This window comes from Malaclemys terrapin, chromosome 4, assembly GCF_027887155.1.
Source record: "Malaclemys terrapin pileata isolate rMalTer1 chromosome 4, rMalTer1.hap1, whole genome shotgun sequence".
Taxonomy (NCBI): domain Eukaryota; kingdom Metazoa; phylum Chordata; order Testudines; family Emydidae; genus Malaclemys; species Malaclemys terrapin.
The window spans coordinates 82,595,556-82,619,736 of NC_071508.1; the positions used below are offsets into that span (position 1 = coordinate 82,595,556).

General features: G+C 44.1%; 1 protein-coding gene across 2 annotated transcripts; it reads right to left on the reverse strand.

Annotated features, from left to right (window-relative positions):
* Window positions 1-299: 299 nt before the first annotated feature.
* Window positions 300-21,648, reverse strand: C1QTNF4 (C1q and TNF related 4). 2 transcript variants are annotated; one of them, XM_054028490.1, is made up of 3 exons: window positions 21,462-21,648; window positions 17,885-18,015; window positions 300-2,000 (listed from the first exon to the last, which is right to left on the reverse strand). In XM_054028490.1, exon 3 carries the CDS (start codon window positions 1,996-1,998, stop codon window positions 880-882), a length of 1,119 nt encoding a protein of 372 aa, XP_053884465.1. In that variant the 5' UTR covers window positions 1,999-2,000; window positions 17,885-18,015; window positions 21,462-21,648; the 3' UTR covers window positions 300-879. The 2 variants fall into 2 exon arrangements, with proteins under 2 accessions (XP_053884465.1, XP_053884464.1); XM_054028489.1 differs by lacking the exon at window positions 17,885-18,015.
* Window positions 21,649-24,181: the final 2,533 nt, after the last annotated feature.

Below are 24,181 nucleotides of genomic sequence, written 5' to 3' on the forward strand. Positions count from 1 at the left end.
ACATTTTGGGTTATTTTTATTTGCCTTCTTGTTTAGGAGCCTTTAGGGTATGCTTGATTCATGTTTTCAAACTTTTCTCCATAACCACAAGAGCTAGAAACTTAGTGGGAAGTTTTGTTATGAAAGCTGAGATTCACAGACAGACGGACACAATCTGTGGATTTCAGCAGCTGAGGCTTTAAGCCAAACCCCAGATACCGTATCATGGGATTCACAATAAAATCATAAGAGTTGGCAAAACTGGATACCTCCTCCCGCAATTCCCTGACCTCCCACAAAATACATACACTCTGGCACAGTGACATACAATCTAACTCTGTTTAACAGTCTTCACAACACAAACACATGCAATAGTTCACACAATATCAGAGCCTCTCTCCTGCCCAGAATCAGTGTTGCAGGCAGTTCTATACACACAAGTCTCCGCAAACCCTGCACATTTTATTTTTTTACTTTTATTAAATTAATTTCAATTACATTTTCCCTCCCCCAGGCCTCCCTTGGATGTGCCAGGAATGTCACCAGATGCTGTGCTTTCTGGTGGGGTTGTCTTCAGTAGGTCTCCCAGCATTTCTTCAGCATCCCCCTGAATCACAACACCTCATTTCACTGCCCCTGCCACCAAACTACCTCATGCTTTATGCTTAAATTGAACAGTAACACTGGACTCACACTACCCCCTGCAAAGATCATTCTACAGATAAAAGACAGAAACAGCAATGGCCCTGCAGCCAGGACATGAGCGTGCAGCATAAGGAAAGCACTGGACACACATTAGCATGCTCTTTAACATTGTCACGTAGAGGGTGACGTCCAACCAGGACCTGCACCCAAGTCCACTGCATCTTGGCTTCTCTTACGTTTCTTTCACACCTGCATTTAGATTTTTGACCTCATGGGGGAACTGGGACTTGGGGGTGGCTTTGGCTGAGCCTCCGGATAGATAAGGAATCCTGTGAAGGTGATGTACTTGCCATGGTTGCTGTAGGCACCGTAGCCATCATGCTGGTGGCTGTAGAGCCAGACAGTGTCTCCGTAGTGCAGAGGTAACATAATGCTCTGGCTCTGCATCTCCCGCCTCTTGGAGTGGTTGTCATCATAGATCATGGCCTGGACCTCATTATGGTTTTTCATAAGTTTCACTGACATGGTCTTAAAAGGCATTTTGCCAATGGTGAAGGAGAAGTAATATGCGCCTGGCACGCGGCACAAGAAGATGCCACTTGAGGAATTGAAATCCTTTCCAATGTTCACAAACTCTATGTCAAATGTGATTGGCTCATGCTGGTTTTGCTTCTCATCTGTTCCCAGGAGGCTTTGTGAGCGAGCAACAGAAAATGCAGAGCGAGGATCTCGTTCTCTGGCGGGCTGATCGGACAACATGTGTCCCTCTGAGGCTTCGTTCTGCTCTCCTGAAAGTTGATGAATAGCTGGATGGGGCAGCCCTGCAGCTCCCCCCAGCTCCTGAGAGATCACACCATTTTGGAAGTAGGCAGAAGTATCTGGATAGATAAGATACCCATTGAAAGTTGTGTATGGGCCCGCATTGCTGTAGAGGGCATACTTAGGATCCCCATGTAAACGCAGCCAGACTGTATCTCCATAGTCCAGCTGCAGCATGGCACTCTGGCTAGCCACCTTCCGCTCCTTACGGTGATGCTCATCATACACAATCACTTGCACCTCATTCTTGTTTCTCATCAGCATGACAGACAAGTTTTTCTTGGGGTATTTCCCAACCGTGAAGGAGAAGTAATAGGCTCCAGGGATCCGACACCTAAACAACCCAGCCTTGGGATCAAAGTCACTGCCAATGTTCACATAGACCTTGTCAAAGGTGATGACCATCTCAACGCTCCCTTCCATGCTGCTGGTTCTAGCCACAGAGAAAGCAGAGCGGAACTCAGTCCCAGGATCGGTGGGGTAGCCATACACAAGGGTACAGGCCATGTGGCAGAGGAAGCTAAACAGGAGCTTAGCTTTCAGGGCCATCATCATATCTGAAAAGAAAAAGGGAACACATTTTAGCGTAAGTATTTTCAACTTATACACCAAGTGAAACCCAGAACTGTATCTTGTTACATAGACTCCAGGGCCTGTGTCAGGCTTTGATGAGTCCTGAGTCCCATCTCTGATCAGTGTGAATGAAGACAGATGCTCTAACTAAGACCTGGGACCATGACTCAATTCAGATCCCAGGGCTGTCTGCAGCCAGAGGTGGAGCTTCTAGTCCTGTGCTCAGAGGCCTAAAAATCCCTTTGCTTTGAGAGCCTGGTAGCCTTCTGGGGTAACTCCATGGAGCCCTGCTGCTCACGGAGCACAGAAATCTCAACCCTCATCAGGATTCTGAGAGGTCTCCTTCTGGAAACACTTTTAGTTACAGGATTGAGATGCTATGACTTGGAAGCAACATTACCCAACATAATCCTTGTACTATGCTAAAATGCAGGTGAGGAACATATGGTCTAGAGATTACCATGCAGATGTCGCTGTGCAAGATTAGCCAAAGGGCTGATACAGCACTGGTTGCTTCAAAGGGTGTAGGACAGGGAAGTTGGTGGACTTATATCTACACTGCAATGTAAGCATAGGGTTCAAACTCAGGCCCTAACTCCCATTCTCTACACACAAATTGCGCTAACCCATAGCTTAGACCTAAAGTCCCAGGACCCCATAGGGTGGAGGGTCTGAGCCTGATTAATGCCAGGATCCAGGGTTCAAACCCTATTGCTTTGTAGTGTAGATGCAGTCACACTGGATTCATGCTCTAGGAGTCCACCAAAAGTATCTCACAATCCCATAGGCCAATTTTCTTTGTCCTCTTGACAGCCAAGTTTAGCAGACAGTCAAGATTTCCCACACTGCATCAAGAACATAGGGTTAAAGCAGCCACACTTTGGGAGGGCACTAGAAAGTCTGGGATATGGGTGGTTGGACTCAGGCCCACATAATGCAACGTAGACACTGGAGCCCTAAGATGGGACCCAGGGTTTAACAATTCCTAAGCTGGGGTTACAAATAAGTATAGATGCTCAAATCCTATGTTAACAAACCCAGGGTCTGCTAACTTGAGTTCTACTAACCCTGGGCTTACATTGCAGTGTAGATATATACCCTTAATGTTGTTTACGCTGCACTACCACCTGAGTGCTGTACAGACATAGAAGAGACACTCCCTTCCCTGAAGAGCTCACAAATTAACAGACAAAGGGAGGTGAAAGAAAGACCATGTACTGCAGAATGCTTAAACTGATGATAGGCCAGGGTTAAATGGTTTTATTAAAATAGATATATTCATTTATCTTACATCAATTTGTTATATATAAAAATTATCCTGAGCTGCCCCCCAGACTTGCCATTGGTTGATTATTTCTTGTAAGTATCATGGTAGAAGTTAGTTTCAAGTGAGGGATTTGAATGCAGAGAGCACAGTAGCTGTGGGAACCAGTTCAGGAAAGGTAGAGCCCAGAGCTCGAGCCTGAGACTGAATGTTTACATTGCAATTTTATAGCTCCCCAGCCTGAGCCCTGTGAGCCTGAGTCAGTTGACACAGGCCAGTTGTGGGTGTGTTATTGCAGTGTAGACACACCCATATACACAGGTTGTGTGTCTGCACTGAGTACCATGATGACTGTGGCATCCGTACTTGCATTTGGAATGGGAATGAAAGAAATGCTGAATCCTTTCCTGTCATCAGCTACGTTAACCAGCATGGTTCTAACGTGCTGTCTGTGCTCCAAGACTGACTCAGTGCATTTGGGAGTCAGGGGATCGGCCAGTGACAGCCCCTCTGGCAAAAGACACACAAAGCGACTTTATCAGTTTAATAAACTCTTCAGTGAATTCTGACCTTATGTTGCCTCAAACAACAACTGCCCAATTTCAATTCCAAAGCAGATTTCTCTGTAAAAAGGTCACTTTGGACACAAGGGGAAAGGGTTTCAGAGCCCAGGCTCCAGCCCAAGCCCAAAAGGTCTACACTGCAATTTTATAGCCCCTCAAACCAAGCCCCAAGAGCCCAAGTCAGCTGACCAAGGCCAGTGACAGGTCTTTTATCACAGTGTGGACATAACCAGCTGGAGCAGAGTTTCTGATTTTACTTTATCAGCTCTTCCCAATAACTCACTAGTAAATTATTTAAATAAAGCAGTTAATTATGCTGTGTTTCCAACGGCATGTGTTATTTCTGTGACAACTCCCACTCACCACTCTCGGGATTATTTAGGTTATTTTTCTATTTAAAATCATTTAGAAAGTGTCTGGGGGGCACTGATACCAAAATACTAATGGCCAATTAAGCTGGAATACACCTCCCCCATATCACCATGACACAATCAGAATGTCCTCAGCCAGCTAAACAGAAGTATATTGCATCCTTTCTTGAACTCGGATGCTGTCGTTGCAAGATTCTCAGCTAGGAACAACTAGAATGCCCACCCACTATTCCAATAGGTCTTCTGGTGTTTGTTAAATTTAAACCCACATTGGTATCTCTTTCAGTATAACTGAACTTTTCCAGCAGATTGCCCGGGCAGTGACAGTTTCAATGTGTGAAGCTAGTGATAGGCACTGCAGTCGCTGCCTTCAGGTCACTTCATGATATAGGCTCTGAAACTAAGGAGTGAGGTAAGATGAGTGATCCAAAATAGGACTAGAACCCAGGTCTCCAGAATGGACCACACAAGCTCTAGCTCCAGGGCTACATAGCCTGTCTGCTGCAGGGCTCTCACTGCAGCACTCTCACTGCACCAGTCAGGATTCTGGCCAACCCACTCTTCCCTCCCTTACCACCGATAGCACTGGCATATGTGGTGTCACCATAGAAGCACACTATGAAAACCCATCAAATACAGGGGACAAAGATAGAGTGTTGCCTTGAAGCAGTCTATCCCACTATGGAACAGTGGCCCATGGGGAAGAATGGGAGAAGAGGTTTGAGACCATAGTGCAGCAACAGGAATGAAGAACATGGAGACAAACTAAACTGCACAAAACATGCTCTAATTTCCAATTTCTAATTTTAAAAACACCATAGTAGAGGCTTAATGTATTCCCCAAGTAAAAAAAACAGTAAGAGGACCAAAAATGCCACCATGGCTAAACAACAGAGTAGAAGAGGTGATTAGAAACAAAAAGACATCTTTTAAAAATTAGAAGTCAAATCTTAGTGAAGAGAATAGAAAGGAACAAACTCTGGCAACTCAAGTGTAAAAGTATAATTATGCAGGTACAAAAATAATATGAAGAGCAACTAGCAAAAAACACAAAAACTAAAAGAGCAAAAAAAATATGTAAGTATATAGCAGAAGCAGGAAGCTTGCTAAAAAAATCAGTGGGGCTACTGGACAATTTAGGTGCTAACGGAGCACACAAAGAAGACAAGCCTATTGCAGAGAAGCTAAATTAATTCTTTGCATCAATCTTCCCTGCAGAGGATATGAGGGAGATTCCCACATGTAAGTGACAAATCTGAGTAACTGTCCCAGATTGAGGTGTCAACAGAGGATGTTTTGGAACAAATTGATAAATTAAACAGTAATACATCACCAGGATCAGATGGTATTCATCCAAGAGTTTTGAAGGAACTCAAATATGAAATTGTAGAACTACTATCTGTGGTACGTAACCTATTGCTTAAATCAGCCTCTGTACTAGATGGCTGGTGGATAGCTAATGTAATGCTGATTTTTAAGAAAGGCACCGAAGGCAATCCTGGCAATTACAGGCTGGTAAGCCTAACTTCAGTACCAGGTGAACTGGGTGAAACTACAGTAAAGAACAGAATTATCAGACACATAGATGAACACAAGTTGTTGGGGAAGAGTCAACATAGCTTTTGTAAAGGGAAATCATGCCTCACCAATCTATTAGAATTCTTTGAGGGTGTTGTCAAACATAAGACCAAGGGTGACGAAGTGGATATAGTGTACTTGGACTTTCAGAAAGTCTTTGACAAAGTCTCTCACCAAAGGTTCTTAAGCAAAGTTAGCAGTCATGGGATAAAAAAGATGGATCAGTAATTGGTTAAAAGACAGCAAACAAAGGGTAGTAACAAATGGTGAGTTTTCACAGTGCAGAGACATAAATAGTGAAGTCCCCCAAGGAACTGTAGTGGGACCACATTCAGAAATGAACTGGAAAAGGAGGTAAACAGTGAGGTGGTAAAGTTTTCAGACCATATGAAATTACTTAAGATAGTTAAGTCCAAAAGCTGACTGCAAAGAGATCTCACAAAACTGGATGATTGGGCAACAGTTATGGCAGATGAAATTCAATGATGATAAATGCAAAGTAATGTACATTGGAAAACATAATCCGAACTATACATACAAAACGATGGGGTCTAAATTAGCTGTTACAACTCAAGAAAGAGATCTTGGAGTCATTGTGGATAGTTCTCTTAAAACATTTGCTCAATTTGCAGCAGCAGTCAAAAAAGCTAACAGAATGTTGTAAATCATTGAGAAAGGGGGATAGATAATAAGACAGAAAATATCATATTGCCTCTCTATAAATCCATGGTACACCCAGATCTTGAATACTGCACGAAGTCCTGGTCACCCCATCTCAAAAAAGACATATTAGAATTGGAAACAGTACAGAGAAGGGCAACAAAAATTATTAAGGGTATGGAACAGCTTCCATATGAGGAGAGATTAAAAAGACTGGGACTGTTCGGCTTGGAAAAGAGATGAGTAAGTAGGGATAGGATAGAGGCCTATAAAATAATGAATGGTGGGGAGAAAGTGAATAAGGAAGTGTTATTTGCCCCCTAACATAACACTAGGACTAGGGGTCACCAATGAAATTAATAGGCAGCAAGCTTAAAACAAACATAAGGCAGTACTTCTTCACACAACACACAGTCAATCTGTGGAACTCATTGCCAGGGGATGCTGTGAAGAACAAAACTATAACGGTGTTCAAAAAAGAATTAGATAAGTTCATGGAGGATAAGTACTTCAGTGGCTATTAACCAAGATGGTCAGGGACACAAACCCATGCTCTGGATGTCCCTAACCTCTGACTTCCAGAAGCTGGGACTGGACAACAGAGGATGGATCACTTAATAAACTGCCCTGTTCTATTCACCAGCCATTGTCAGAAGACAGAATATGGGGCTAGATGAACCAGTGGTCTGACCCATTATGGCCATTCTTACGTTTTTACATTCAATGCTACCCTGTTCTCATATTTTAGATGCCAAGAGTAGCAGGAAGGGGGAGATGGGCATTGCTGAGGGACCATCTATGTCTGGTATATATGAATAGGAGTTTTCAGAAGTTGTTGGCTGAGGTTAAGCAGTCAGAAGGATATATCAGGAGGTTATTTCTATGGGGCTGGAGCAGCCAGATGATTCCCAAATGCAATTGAATTAATGACATTAAATTAATCTGAAAGAAAGGCACCAAAGTGGTAGTGACTCACACAGCAAGATAGGCATTTCAAACCATTTTTTAAAAGAATGAGACACACTTCACCTTTTGCCTGACCTGGGAAACATCATCAATAGCCTAGTGCTGGATGGAGGTGACTTTTCTGACTTGGGAACAGTATCAACCCATAAATGGAAAAAGTGTTAGCTTTATCCTTGCACCGATATTCTTAACATTAAAACGTCTTCTGTAGACATAGAAAGGTGACCCCATTTCTTGATTGTTAGGCAGATAAGGATTTTTCTCAAAATATTAATAAGATTTTGGATTCTGCAGCCCTTACTCAAGAAAAATCCCCTTTGACTTCAATGGGAATTTCACTCAAGCAAGATAGGAAGAATCAGACAGAGTTTGAATGACACGCTGCTGCTGGATTAAATATAATCAAAGCTTCACAGAATCATGGAAGCTGCAAGAGAGAAGACTAGCACTTTCTAGCTGACTACACTGGAACACATTGCTTTCACCCTAATATTAAAAGACAGCTGCAAGTGTCTCAATTATCTGAATCATCAGAAGCCTGTGTAATGAGCAGCCTGCCTGCCCAGTGGTTAGCAGGGATATGATGAAGCTATTTCTTTTGATTTGCCCAGATATACTTTCTGTTCCATTCATTGGCCACAAAAATGAGTATCAGATAATGATGTAAACTCATCATTTCTTACAACCTCAAGGAAAAATTAATTGTATCACTTCCTTAAAAGCAGAAACTGTGTAAAGGGTCCCATGTGGAAGTGCCTAGGGACTCACTCCTGACTTCAGATTTTCTCTGCTTATGATGGATGAGGTTTTACTGAACTCTGGGACAATACTCACTGGAGAGACATTACCAAGCCTTTCTCTGTGAACTACCTAGGATGCTTTCAGGGAAGTATAACATTTTGAAATGCAGAAACTACAGTGAGCTAAGATAGGGAGTCATTCACCTCAAATCTTTACTTTAGTCCAGGGAGTCCGTTAGTGTAATATATTGGCTTCCATATGCTAAAATATCCCTGGAGGGACAACAAACCCTTTGAAGTTCCCCAACTGCAGCCCCAGTTAGGAAAAGGAAGTGGAGAGTTTTGGTAGAAATGTCATTACACCTCTAGTGTGACGTTGCATTTCAGAATATTAATGAAACCTCTGACACCTCAGTTCAGCGTCCCAAGGGGATGTCTAGACTAGGATGACGTTTTTTGTTTGTTTTTTAAAAACACAAACACGTTAGTGTAGACAGGGCAAGTTACATTTTAAACACACTAATTGAAGTAAACCCTAAGTGGGAGCCATGGGTTCACCTCAACCAGCTAATGTGAGTTCAACTATAGCTTGCCCGTCTACATTAGTTTTAAAATGTTAGCCTACAAAACAAACAAGACATAAACTTCAACCTTTTAATCTTAGTCTACACATAACCAGAGACTCTAAACTCAGGCACATGAGAACAAGAACCCGCTCATACCCATCAGTCTTGAAGACTAGAAGGAAAAGGCTATCAAAGCAGAGATGTTTTAACCATAGTTTCTGAAATGATGCTGAATTATTGTTGCATTGTCTACATTTGCAATTAAACCACACACAGCTGATCAGGTGCTCAATGCATTGTCAGTAATAGGTAGCAAAAAAAATAAATAAAAAAAGTTACCCACTGCTGACAATGGGTTTAACCCCAGTTCAGGGGGCACATGATTTAGATGCAGGTGTAGACTGCCACAAACAGGTTATGAGCCATAACCTGAGAAAGTCAGAGGCATCTGTTACCACGTGAAGTTTAGTTAATGCTATCACACTTCCCATTTGTACACATGAGAGACTGAGGTGGTGTCTACACTGGGTTTTTTTTGGACTGGTGCAGCTACATTGGTGCAAAAACCTCTCCACTCACAAGGTTAGAAAAGCCTCACTTCTATTCTGATCCATGTGTGTGAGCACATGCGCATGCACTCCTCTTCCCTAGAATCCCTCTCTCCCTCAGCCAGTGTGGGAGCTGCTATGGCAGTATGATCAGGCCTTGCCAAAGTAGCCCATCACTAACCAAGGAACTGAGTGATAGGCCACAGGGAAGGTCACTCAGGAGTAGAATCAGATGGGAAAGGCTTGTCTAGAACGTGACCTTCTGATAAATAAATTACGGAAATACAACCTAGATGGAGCTACTATAAGGGGGATGCATAACTGGCTGAGAGTAGTTCCCAGTGGTTCACAATTCCCAGAGAGTAGTTATCAGTGGCTCCCAATCAAGCTGGACGGGCATATTGAGTGGGGTCCAGCAAAGATCAGTTCTGGGTCCAGTTCTGTTCAATATCTTCATCAATGACTTAGATAATGGCATAGAGAGTACACTTATAAAGATTGCAGACGATACCAAGCTCGGAGGGATTGCAGGTGTTTTGGAGGATAGGATTAAAATGTAAAAGGATCTGGACAAGCTGGAGAAATGATCTGAAGTAAATAGCATGAAACTCAATAAGGGCAAATGCAAAGTACTCCACTTAGGAAGGAACAATCAGTTGCACATATACAAAATGGGAAAGGACTGCACAGAAAGGAGTACTGCAGAAAGGGATCTGAGGGGCATAGTGCATCAAGCTAAATATAAGTCAACAGTGTAACACAGTTGCCAAAAAAGCAAACATCATTTTGGGATGTTTTAGCAGGAGTTTTGTAAACAAGACATCGAAGTAATTCTTCCGCTCTACTCCACACTGATTAGGCTTCAACTGGAGTATTGTGTCCAGTTCTGGGTGCCACATTTCAGGAAAGGTGTGGACAAACTGGAGAAAGTCCAGAGAAAAGCAACAAAAAATATTAAAGGTCTAGAAAACATGATCTATGAGGGAAGATTGAAAAAATTGGGTTTGTTTAGTCTGGAGAAGAGAAGACTGAGAGGGGACATGATAACAGTTTTCGAGTACATAAAAGGTTGTTACAAGGAGGAAAGAGAAAAATTGTTCTCTTTAATCTCTGAGGGTAGGACAAGAAGCAATGAGCTTAAATTGCAGCAAGGTTGGACATTAGGAAAAACTTCCTAACTGTCAGAGTGGTTAAGCACTGGAACAAATTACCTAGGGAGGTTGTGGAATCTCCATCATTGGAGATTTTTAAGAGCAGGTTGGACAAACACCTGTCAGGGATGGTCTAGATAATACTTAGTCCTGCCATGAGTGCAGGGGACTGGACTAAATGATCTCTTGAGGTCACTTTTAGCACTACGATTCTATGGAGGGAGCATTTTGAAGGTGTTGTGAATATGTAGGAAGTATAGGGAGATGAAAGGAATTAACTGGGATGGCTGCCAGTGACTGAGACCCAGGCAAGATGAACAGTAGGGGTCCCAGCTGAAAGGAAGCCAGGGAGAAGGCCAAGAGGCAGGTAAGCCTAGAGGGTAGGTACAAGGGAAAGAGTGAAGCAGAAATGTTAGAGGCTTGAAGCAGATGGCCATGCCATTGTTCAGAACTTCAGGATTGGAGCGACTCCTTCCTAGTACTTTTGTTCATTTGGGGAGGATTTTTTGGTTTGGCTACAACTGATACTAGAGAAGTAAGGTACAAAAAATTTCCTATTTTCATGTAATTAACATAAGCCTTGTGGGCAAAAGTAAAACACACAATAAAGCAGGGGTTGGCAATCTTTCAGAAGTGGTGTGCTGAGTCTTCATTTATTCACTTTAATTTAAGGTTTTGTGTGCCAGTAATACATTTTACTGTTTTTTAGAAGGTCTCTTTCTATAAGTCTATAATATATAACTAAACTATTATTGTATATAAAGTAAACAAGGTTTTAAAAATGTTTAAGAAGCTTTATTTAAAATTAAATTAAAATGCAAAGCCCCCCAGACCAATGGCCAGGACCCGGGCAGTGTGAGTGCCACTGAAAATCAGCTTGCGTGCCGCCTTTGGCACATGTGCCATAGGTTGCCTACCCCTGAAATAGAGGTTATATTGGAAATTGTTCCTATGATACCATTAGTAACCTTCACACTACTGACATGCTAGAACTTCATGAAATTGTTATAAAACACTACTGTTAAACACTAGCTTAAAAATGTAGCCCATGCCATTATGATTGATCTGGTGGGATGACAAAGAGATGGCATTGCTGAACTTGATCTGGATAAACCTTATAATGGATTAACTCACACTATTTAAAGAGGAAATGGGAAGCATAAGTTATTTAAAAATAACCAAGATTTAGCCCTAATATGTGCCTTTCTATCTATTTTATATTATAAAGGAATACTACCAACCTTGTTTAGATTTGATACTAAAAAGGAAAATGTATATCAGTAAACAAATTGTATATTAGTCAATATTTATATAATGGGAGGACCCAAAAAAACCAATCAGGACTTGAGCTCCATTGTGCTGTAAAAATACACACAGATAAGGGTCATCTCTGTGCTGGAAGGCTTATAAACTAAAAGTCAAAAAGGTTGATGACAGGGATAGAATGTACAAATCAAATGAATATAGCAAAGAGCTGGCACAGCTTTGTTATTGTAATTATACTACTATAAAGTAGGACAAGGAATCACTGGTTACTTACTGTTGTGGTTGGATGAGATTTTAGGTCTGTGGAAGTGGTTAACATTATCTGCAATTTGGATTGAGGTGGAAAGCTCTGGCTACTGTAGACTCCAAAACCTCCCCTATAAATTCTATCAGTCTCATCTCCCTATCCCTTTTCATCTGGGGCTTAAAGTCTCTGCAGATCTGACAACGATCATGGAGGTGACCCTTGCACTTTAGGCACCTGGAATGAGGGTCATTTACTGGCATAATCTTCTTAAGGCTTAAAGCCCGGAAACTGAAGCACACCCCAGTACCAGGCATCAGTACCCAAGACAAGTGGGAAGCGACCCTAAGAAAAGCAACAATTGAAACCTACACTAAAGTTGCTAACAACTATGAAAAACAAATACCACTAACTACATACAAGAGATAAACAAAGTCTCTGGAAAGGGAGAACATTGTCAGCAGGAAGCTAACATGCTCAGACTACCGATCAGAGGTGGTAAGAAGGAACTGAGGGGAATCCTTACACCATTGTGTAACAGCATGAGGAAGAAGAGAGCACATGTGCCACTGCAATGGATACTGCTAAGGGAAAAAAATCTCCAGCTCTGGTGCACTGGGTGCACATACACCTGAAGTGGAATGGACATGTGCAATCATGTGAAGAACAAGTTAGTAAGACTAAATGAGTAGGGGGGGAAAAGGGTCATTTTTCATCACCTGCCTAGTTATGATCATCAGGCAAGGTTTTGTTGGCATCAAAGCAGAGGCAAGTTTTAAAGGAAGAATATGAAGGAGGATAAGATAGTGGCTGTACAGACTATATGAGAGATATTTCCCCTGTTCCCCATGCATAAGGGGGTAGCACGGGAGAAAGCCTGAAAGTGTCTGTGAGGGAAATTGGCTGGTGGGTGGAAAGGCTGGGAACACAGACAGAGTGGAGATAGTTGTCAGCACCACAGCCTTTCCTGGTAAAGTTTTCAATACAAGTTTGGGAGGGAAAAAGAGAAAATTTCTTCACAAGAACTAAGATGGCCTGACTGCCTGAAGGCAGCTAGCTGCCCCGGTTCCTAGAGAGCTAAGTGTGTAGTGGAATCTGGGCCTCCAAAATCTAGATTATGACAAATCACACTACACCAGGATTCAGAGCTCCCTGGGGTGTATGGCAGTGGGACCTGCTCTACACAAATGCAGCTGTGACTTGAGTTGCAGTGGGACAGAAGGCACTACAGGTGTGGAAGACAACTAAGGCTATATCTGTACTGGAGAGGAAAGGTGTAATTTCCAGCTCAAGCAGACATACTCATGCTAGCTCTGATCAAGCTAGTGTGCTAAAAATAGAAATGTAGCCAAGGCAGCAGGCACAAAGAGTGGGGTGAGTAGCTGCGGCAGTGCAAGTGGCAGGGAGGCTGCCCCCAGAGGTATGAGCCCATCTGAGACCATAGGTATGTACTTGGGGCAATTAGCTTATGCCACCACTTGCACCACTGCAGCTATACTTCTATTATTAGCATGCTAAACCCATCAGAGCTAGTGAGGTGGAAATTATACCTTCCACCTCCAGTGTAGACATACACTAAGAGGCTAGTCAAATAACCACATTAAAACTAGGCCAAATTTCAGGCTTCCTTTGGGAAGTGATACAGAAGGAGTTCCGCACTAACGACCAATAAGGAAAATCTGCCTGGTATGAGCCCCAATGAAGAAGCCTGAGATGCAAATGGACTCAATTCCTTATTCTTCTGTCCATCTGCCTCTTATGTTTCATCTCAGGCCATACTGGGGGAAAAGGGAGCTCTTTTATATCCTTTTCCAACATGCCTGTCTGCTTTGCCTATGCCTTCCAGAATTCTTTGTTCTGGAGCCAGAACTGGAAGCAGTCTGCTTTTGACCTACAGTCTCTTTAAAGGGCCAGCACCCCATCTTAAAATACCGTGTTGGGAAACATGAGTACTATTCATACGTGGTGGGTAGGGAGAGGAGACAAAAAACATCACACAAACAAAGCAACGAGTTATCATTGATTATTGAAATGGTTAGTCCTCAAGGGATGGGAGTGGGAGATGATGGAGTGAATAAATTCTGCAGCATATAGGGCGCCAAATGATCAGTTTTCTAAATATATTCTTATTTTTCACAAAGTATGTATGCTCCACTGAAAGGAGAGTAGGGAAAAGAGCAGTCAGAGCTTATACAGTATTTGTTGCTCATTGTCATACTTTGTGCTCACAAGTCCCAGAGAATATCAAAGTACAAGGATTTTAAACACTTTGGATAATTCCACTGTAAGAATATTTCAACTACACTGGATTTCAATGCTAATATGCCACAGTTCATCGAGCAACGTCTCAGTGAAAGCAGCCTTTTAAATATCAGAGTCTAATTCTTCCATTTTCTCCTTGTCCTGTGCATTCAACACAGATTCTTCCCAGCAGTCGCTTTGTAGCATTGTGGTCCCAGAGCATGTCTTGTTTCATTTTAAAGATTCCCCAGTGCTTGGCTGGTGTAAAAATCGTTTCAACTCCTTTTGCTATGTGATGATCTTTACCTTTTCTTAGAGCTTTTCTTTTGTCTAAGTGGAAACGTCTAAAGCCTGGGGACAGAAGAATCTTTCTCCCTTCAGAGGTTTTAAAATTCTTTTTGGCTGAGCTCAGAGCATGCTCCATCTATTCTAGTCAGGATCTTATATTGAGCTCATCACCTTGGCATCTGAAAGAAAGGATCATGATTCCTCTTATTTTTTCTACCTGTCTCCTCACTGGGATCCAATAGCTTTTCATCATACACAGAAGAATGTTCCATACTATTTATGTTACACATTTGGGCACTGTCGTTTCCATAACAGCTACATAATCCAGTTTTTCTCTCCTTGCTGGAATGCCTAAAAATGTCTATTGTGGGACTGCACTTCATTTGATAGTAGTTTCTCTTGTCTCTCTCACATGGCATTGTTTTTAGCAAGGGCTTTACTCTGAGCTATGATAGACACTAGTATAGGGTAGAGGCTGTGTCGTCAGTTCAGACTGATTTTCTGGTTGTTCCATCTCATGTATTATTTTCTCCCATTTCATGCTTTTTAGCATTCACAGACTCAAACATCTGCTCTAGGGACATCAGAGAAGCTTCTTGTTTATGCCTTGTCCAGAAAGGAGTTCTTTCAACATTCTTCTAATAAATGGCTCCCTTTCTTTTAGCGCCTCTTCCATAAGTGCTGCACTGTGCCTGCACTATGTCTGAGGTATTAGGCCATGATTTTAATAAGCCCACCAGGTAGATTTTGTTTAGTTTTGCTCCCACTAAGGACTATCGCCCTTGTCTGGGGGAGTGGCTCAGAATAAAAATATCAAAACGTTATGAGGTTTGCATTTCTATTTGTTTAAAGGAGTTTTCGTTGTTCAGAAAATGAAGTTTTCCCCATCTGTCGCTTCTGGCTCCTGCTCTGCACCCCCACCACTGCAAATTTTTAAATTGCTCCACAACTGTCCAGAATCTCAGATTTCATTTAAAAAGAAATTACGTCTGCAGCCCTTATGTTGCAAAGAAAATCTTTAACATATAAAGTGAATGTAATCCAGTGCAATGATTTCTGCAAGAGTCTACAGGAAACATGAAACAATTGCTCAGAGAAGTGCCAACAGCCCCATTCATCTCTATAGCATGTAAACACTATTCTCCTTGATGTCAGTTTAAAATGTTGACAATTATTTCACTGCTGATTATTCTAGTAGAAACATCCAGGTAACATGCTTATTTGTCAATGTTGGATGTAGTAATGGGAGGGATGGAGCAAGGTAGCTAGTTGCTTTCAGATTTCTGGGGTGTGGAATGAGAACTTTAAACCTCCACTCTCCACAGACTTAGTCTCTTCTGGGAAGAGAAGTGGGAGAAATTCGGTCCAAGCCTTCCCTAGTACTAAACTCCTCAGCTGCCTCCTTGGTACCAAAAGCTAAAACCAGCTCCTATGCATTCCTGGGTGCTAGAAGCTCCATCTGCCCCCCTCGTAGCAGTCAGAACCTCCAGCTTTGCCCCAACATCTATGATGCAATTCTTCCTCAATAAAAAGATCTGCCACATAGTGAAAATGTGAGTCAGCATAAAATAAGAGTATTTTAATAACAAATTACATCAGTAACACAAGGGATACTGTACTGGCTAGCCCGATGGGAAGTGAGAAAGACAGAGCCTTCTGAAGGGACTGGGCAGTGCTGCAAAATGGTAGTCTTTGCTGTACAGTTTAGTTCTGGAGAATCCCCTGGTTCTTATAGCCCTGGAGAGCAGACTGCAGGGAACATTGCTCCTTTGGATTCAAAGGAGGGAGGACTAGATGGAACCCAGTAGGGTTTAGAGCTGGTTTAGAAAATCTGCCTGTCAGAGGGTGACACTCACCCTGTAAGAGTGAAGAGGCCAGTGCACCTGAGACTGGTCAGCTGACCCCAACTGGTCTTAAAAAAAGGCATGTGGACTCTACAGATGTAAGACTAGCAAGTGAGAGCTGCCAGAGACTAGGTGATTGTAGGAGATCCCTGAGGGAAGGCTGAAGGCAGCAGAGAGGTTTGCCAGCTGACCTCCCCAAACCAGAGAGTGAGGACTGGAGAGCGCTGAAGATAGGGGAGCAGTGGAGAGACCTTCCTGCTAAAGCCTTCATGCTGGAGAGCTGTAACCAGGGGGGAGAGTGGAAGTTCCCACCTGAGACAAAAGGGTTAAATGTTTAGGGGGAGTGACTGATGTTTCCATTGTAAGAAACAGCTCCCAGCAGAGAGGCTGGAGGAAGGGGGGTTTCCTGATGGGAAGAATAGGGTTGCACTCCAGCTGGAAGGGCTGGGATGACTTTTCCTGGCACAAAGACAGGAGAGGACTGACAAAGAGCCAGGTGTGGCTAAAAACACTGCAGTGTGGTATATGGGGTGTTGAGGGACTAGATTTTGAGGACTACGTACATGGCAGGTGGACTATGTTTTGGGACTTTTATTATAGACTATCATTTTTGTAATAAACTGGCCCAAGAAGGGGTATTATTGAGGCAAGAAAGCTTGGATGGAGTTACTGGGGACTCTGAAGGAGTAAAACTGAGGCAGGCACCACCTGCCTGTTCTGCTGCAGGAGAGCACTCCAGGTAGGGTTGCCCTATGACATTGCCAACCCTGCAACCTTGGGAAATTGGTGGGCAAGAAGGGAGAAAGGCCTCTGTTTGGGGTGGGAGCCCATCCCCGTCCTATCAAGAATAGGTGTGATATTTTCTATGGAAACTCCAGTGCTGCATGCTGTGGAACCAATCTGATATGTGCTGAGAGCTCTGAGCACATCTCTTCTATTTTTGCCCTGGCCAGAGCACATCACAGATTTCCCCTCCTCAAGAAGTCTCCATCCACTATTCTCCAAACACACAGCAGTTATTGATACATACCCCATTATCCCTTTCCCCCCAGGAAGAGGGAATCTTCCTCCCCCTCCCCTATTGCAAAAGTGAGGCAGGTGGAAGGGAATTGGGAAAGAGTAACACACTGAACCTTGGGCATTGCAGGTGCAGCAATAAAAAGGGAGCCTAGGCTGGCTGTAATGGGCCCTGCTTTTCCATCTCCAGCAGCTATGAGAGTCTGTTCATTCCTATCTATCACCACCAGTCCAGCCACCCTCCACATACCTCAAGCCTTAGTAGCTCAGGCAAGCACTCTAGCCAAAGGGGAATCCATCTGCCTTCCTTTTACCCACTTTTTTCAAAAGTGCCATCCCATTAGGTGACTGAAGCTGGATGGTTAAGTTCTTGCTCCTGCCGCCCACAGTCTCTACATTCCCTTTCACTTAAAGTGGAAAAGGGTTTTCTGGCAGGTGCACGTGCAGCCTGAGTCACTTCCACAGTAACAGCTCTGTATGGGATGAATGAACAAAGTGCTGGGGGACAGAGTGAGGTCTAGCCTGTACAACTTCCCCCCTGGAGCCTTTGTAATCAATTACCAGCCTCTGGATGGATTTCTCTGCTGCTCAGTTCTGTGATCAATTCCTGCTCCTGGTTGGGTTCTCTCTGCTGGAAGCCTCAGCTCTTTGATTAGATGCAGCAGGAATTCCTCTTTTGTTCTCTAACCTGACTGGAAGAAATGAGCAATCTTCAGTGGGTGGATGGGGGCAACAGAGCACTCTAGGGGACAGATTGACAAGAGCATGGGGGGCAGGGATGCTGTATGTGACTAGATTGAGTCAACTGGGAATTGGACAGTCACAATGGATGAATCAAAAACCAAGGGATTAATGAGATCTATGTAATGGGATCTATACTAAACTCCTGGATGATAATCAGGAGGGAAGAACTGAGGCATCTCCTGTCTGAGCTGGAGAAAACATGGGAGTTCAGTCGGGTAGGATCTGTTTGAACAATGAATGATGGATTCTTAGCTTGGCAGGCCATAACCCTGATCCTTAAAACACCACATAGAAACCTGCCCTTTTAGGCCACGCAATAAGCTTTAATTCCAGTGCAATGGGGATTTGATCCTGTAAGGGAGGACTTTGCACCAGGGGAAATGTGCAACTCATGTTAGAAATCAGACTCTGAGAAATTAAAAGGTTTTTGCGGTTTTCAGGAATAAATTACAAAATAACTCTGAATATTAAACCTCAGCATCTGGCATCCAATCCCTGTCCAAGAGGAGACAGAGCAGGCTCCAGGGCCCTGTTTTGTGGACAACATTGCTCTTGTCTTGTAACAAAGGCGGTATGGTAGAGGAAAGAACACAGAAGGGAGGGGGAGGAAAAACTTTTGAATTCTAATTTCTCAGATGCTCACCTCATCTTGGTTATCCATGATTTTGTCACCTTGAGGCTGGTTCACTGCAATGTGCTGTACCTGTGTCTAACTGCTCACACTTTTTGGCTAGTGCACCCACCAACAGCTCAGGGGGCTACTAAGAGCTCATTACACTTCTGCTCTGCACTGGCTGCCAATTCACTTCCAGGTGAAACTAAAGATGCTGGTTACTATCTACAAAAGACCTAAATGGTCTAGGTCTTTTTTACCTTAGAAATAGCTTCTCCCTGTTTGTGCACCAGTCTTATAGGAGCTGGAAATCAATAAATGGCTCTTGTTGCTGGAGTTTGCTCCTTTCTGGAATTATGTTTAACCCCAAACCTGACTGAATTTAGACACAATTGCAATACAACTTTTCAGGACTTTCCTAGGATAACTGAACTATGGATATTTGAACACCTGCCTGATTAGAGCATCCCTTCTACACTTGAGCCATCTGGCTGCAGTGGGTTTATCTGGCTTATTGAGTCCAGATATTTAGAAGTGTGAATAGTTCCCAGTTTAGTAAAGTGTCCAGATCCCACAGTAGTGAGGGTGGTCCAGGGTGTTAGCTGATCAAATTAAAATACATATAATAGCTAATAAGGTTCCCCGTTTCACCACTGACTCACTCACTTCCCATTTCTGTGCCTATCTCCTCCTCCTCTGTTAAATACGGATAATATCCATGATGTGTTATCAGGATTAAGTCAGTCCCCAACTTCTCCTCCATTGAGACCAACTGTGCCTGGGAAAGACCAACTTTTCCAGACGGTGAATGGTCATCAGACCAAGTTCCAGAAATATGATTCCTTATTTAAGGCCCCAACTCCATCATAATCCATCATGTTTCTTTGGGACGGACTATGGGGAATGGGATAGACACCCTTGATGTACTCAGACACCTGCCCCCCTGCCTCCACACAGACACAGTAATTTCTCAGGTATCAGTTAACCATTAGCTCCTTGACTATGGGTGTGCAAGCAGACAGCTGCCGTGTAGCTGGATGGAATCATAGTTTCAAAGACAAAGTATTTTAAAACCTTGTTACACATTCAGCTCCCTGGAGGAGACAAGCTGCAGGAAGTTGCAATGGCACCAGGATGAATAATTGAAGCAAGGCACATTCAGTATGTGCATAAACAGAAGGACCAGAATGCTGCCTCCTAACCGGCTGGCAGTGCAGAAACTCACAAATTGTCTTATGGATATGTTATCTGGAGAGGCTGACCCATTTTCCTAGGAGCTGGGGGTGGAGGAGAGAGGAAGTGACAGTAGGATTGCCAAACACACAAGGGAGATTTGTTCACAATATCGGGCACAAAACTACACTTTTCAGAAGTCAGTGGAGTCACAGACTAACCCCAGGAGGAGCCATGGGGCTCAACTCCCCCTGGAAACCAACTACAGAGAGACCATACAGGCTTAACCCTCTCTCCCTCCAGGAAACTGGCTTCATGGAAGTACTTTGAAGTGTAACCCCATGGAGAGCAGGGACAGGACCCACAGATCCTTGCATCTTCCACATAAACCTTAACCATTTTATACTGAAAAGCTGGGATTTATCAGGTATGTTATTTTAATCTATTTGCAAGTCTAACCTCTTACTCAGGACAAGGAGTGATCCCAGCCCCACAAAGAGAGGAGGCAGAGAGCCCCAAGGCATTGAGTGTCATGGCAAGTTGCATCCTACAGGCAGGGCCGGCTTCAGCTTTTTTGCTGCCCCAAGCGGCGAAGAAAAAAAAATGATAAAGCCGCGATCGGTGGCACTTCGGCGGCAGCTCTGCCGCGCTGCTTCATTCTTTGGCAGCAATTCAGCGGCCGGTCCTTCCCTCCGAGAGGGACCGAGGGACCCGCCGCCAAATTGCCGCCGAAGACCCGGACGTGCCGTCCCTTTCCATTGGCCGCCCCAAGCACCTGCTTCCTGCGCTGGTGGCTGGAGCTGGCCCTGCCTACAGGAGTATCAGGGTATGTCTTCACTACCCGCCGTATCGGCAAGTAGCAATCGATTTATCCGGGATCGATATATCGCGTCTCGTTAAGACGCGATATATCGATCCCCGAACGCGCTCACCGTCGACTCTGGAACTCCACCAGAACGAGCGGCGGTAGCGCAATCGACGGGGGAGCCGCGGCCGTCGATCCCACGCTGTGTGGACCCCAGGTAATTCGATCTAAGATACTTCGACTTCAGCTACGCTATTTGTGTAGCTGAAGTTGCGTATCTTAGATCGATCCACCCCCCCCCCCCAGTGTAGACCAGCCATTACAGTATTACCTGGGAAAAGGGCAGGGAAGCATTGCACCTGAGGAGGGGGTTGCCTGGAGTGGCTCTTTCTCAGAGTGTTTGTGGAGCCTGCTCCTCCTGAAGGAGTGGGGTTGGGGGCAGAGCACGACCAAGATGACAGTTTGGAGATCTAGGTAATAATAATCACACTTTGTTCCCCCCTCCCAGAATTATGCAGGGGTTAAACCCCCCAGGCTCTCCCCCTCCCCCCATAACACTCCATGTTGCTCTCCCCACAGACACTCTCCAATCCTGCAATGTAATTACACCCCCACCCCAAGATAATGCCACATAACAACCCTACAGCCCCCTCCCCAGGGGCTAAACCCTCCATTGCGACGCCAACCCCCTGCGAGCCGCTGTCCTCCCGAAGGAAGCTTCTCAGGGCTTACCCCAGCCGCCCCCCCGCCCCCGGGCCTGCAGGGGGCAGCTACCCAGGGTGAGGTAGATGGCGGGACTGTACCTGCTGCTGCTGCTAGGCACTGACTCCGCCGGAGCCGCGGGCTGGACCTGGACCTGGACCTGGTCGTGTAAGTGTCTGTGCCCGGAGCCCCGGCTGATGTTTGCGCACTGACAGCTCCGGAGCCGTCGCCGCTGCTGGAGGGGGACTGGGCAGGGGGAGCTCAGACACTCCGGGCTCCAGCACCGAATCAGTGACAGGAGGAGGGGCCGGAAGGGGGGCGGGGGGACCTGGCTCAGTATCGCTCATGGCAGGGCACCAGCTTCACAGTCACAGGATTCCGAAGGGCGGGGGGAGGGGGGCGCATGTGAAAAGAGGAGCGAGGGGAGCGAGCGGGCTAGGCCAATGCAGCCAATCTCGGGAAGCCCCGCTGGGCTCCCAGTCACCTTCCTCGGAAGGAGCCGGGCTGACACTGCACCACCACTCAGAGCTTTATGACAACAGCATCTGCAGCGATCCCCATCAAGATCAATGGATGCTAGAGAATCAAATCCCAAAATGTGCTGCACAGCCCTGGCCTGAGCAGGTGTTGAGCGTATCTTACCTATCAGATACCCAGTCTTTCCCCGTTTTATGTTGGCAGCCCATAGGGTGCTTGGTGTGTCAAAGAATTTTGACAGCAGTTAGGGAAAAACTACAGGGGACTCCAGATTTTAATTTGGGGGGCACCAATTGGTCAGGAAAGAATTCCTGTCCCTGATATTAAATGGCACACAGTTCCAAAGGGCACATTTCAGATTGGGGGGGGGGAGGGGTGATCTTTGACTCCAGGGGCTACTTAGATACCTGAAAACTCTTGTTTTTTTTCCCCCTCCAGATAATTTAGAAATTAGCTGATAGGAGCACTGTGTCTAATTCCTATATAAAAAAGAGAATTAAATAAATATTAGTCCCACTCAACTCTAATACTAACATGTTCTCACATCTTGTGTCAAGTCACTTAAGGGACACTGGTTAGGTTTAAAATTTTAATGTATATTCTTACTTTGTTATTAACTCTTGAATATAACAATTGAAACAGTTGTAGAAAAATCTAGATTACTTTCTAAGCAGTTCACCAAGCTTGGAATAGATCATTTAACTTTGGAAACATTCTACTAGGGCAAGACACCCTGAGTTTATACTGCATCTGCCTGGGGCTCTAGGGATATCACCCCACTACAAATAATAACTAGAAACTGACTTTAAACAGGCATGAAACTGATACTTTCAAGTTTCAGAGTGGTAGCCTTGTTAGTTTGTATCAGCAAAAACAAGGAGGAGTCCTTGTGGCACCTTAGAGACTAACAAATTTATTTGGGCTTAAGCTTTCGTGGGCTAAAACCCACTTCCTCAGCTGCATGGAGTGAAAAACACAGTAAGCAGTATAAATATTACAGCACATGAAAAGATGGGAGTTGCCTTACCGGGGGGAGGGAGGGGTGTCAGTGCTAACAAGGCCAATTCAATTAAGATGGAAGTGGCCTATTTGCAACAGTTGACAAGAAGTGAAGCACTACAAAAGTAATTTTCCCTCTCTTGATATTCACCCCTTCTTGAAAGAAAGATCACCTGAAAACAACATCCCACCAAATACCATCCTGGGCTCTACAGTTTTCAAAACCTCCTGCAAATGTAACTGAATGAAAACAAGCATAGGATGAGAGGCTATCTTCACTTCATCTACCATCAATATCATCATACAAGCAGACCAGTAAATGGGTGGGCTCCCCTATGTACACCCTTGTGGTCAGGTATGGCACTGCAGGTAGGCCCCACCTTACTTTTCCCCAACTGGGCATCAAAACTTCTGCTTGCACAGATGAGGGGAATGAGAAGTCAAGACAGATGATCAAAAAAAGTATATCTCCTTTAATGAAGACCCATGGAAGGAGAACTTGGAATACCTGTTCAAAGATCCTTACTCAGAACCCTGGTTTAGAGTATCCAAACTTAGCATCCTAAAACAAAGTCTCTGTGCCTGGTCAGACTAGCCTTCCAGAGCTGGAGAGATAGCTCGACACCCTCGCAAGCTAGGCAGCTTCTAATCTCCTCTCTCCTGCTCATCTTTCTGTTCAAATATGTCAGTTCTAGGGTGGAACAGGGTGTCTCCTTGCTTATACACAGGCTGTTATGTTTGTGAGCTCCCGACTGACCCTTAAAAGGGTAATACACTCCTTCACAATACCTAACTTCAAAATTTGCTTCTGCAGACAGCCTTCTGTATTGTAAACTCTTCCCATGTTTCACTGGCAACCATAACAAGTGATGTAGACTAACCCCACCCTCACTATAAACTACTAAGCCTGTTGGAGGACAGTTATATAAGAGAGTGAATCATTTATTGTGCAAACTCAGAAATCTGAATTAAAAAAAAATTCCCAATCCCAGCCTCATTACTAACATATGTCAGTAATAGCCTCTAATCACTAACGTAACATGTACCACTTACATGATCTTAGCCATGCTCAGCTAACTCAGCCTCAGTAATAGAGGAAGGCTTACCTAATGAATTTACAACACCTCTGAATTTTGATTGTCTGGTAAACTATACCAGCTCTCAAACTTATTGTAATTCTTCTAAATTACTTTTTCAACACGTTCCACCCTCTTTACAAGCCAACTAACCGATTAATTGTGACTCCTCATATGTCTGACCACTACCAATTAATCCTACTCTCGCCTAGATTAAAAAGCAATACACATGTATCTTTTCTGATGCATGTTCTTGCAATTTTCCATGA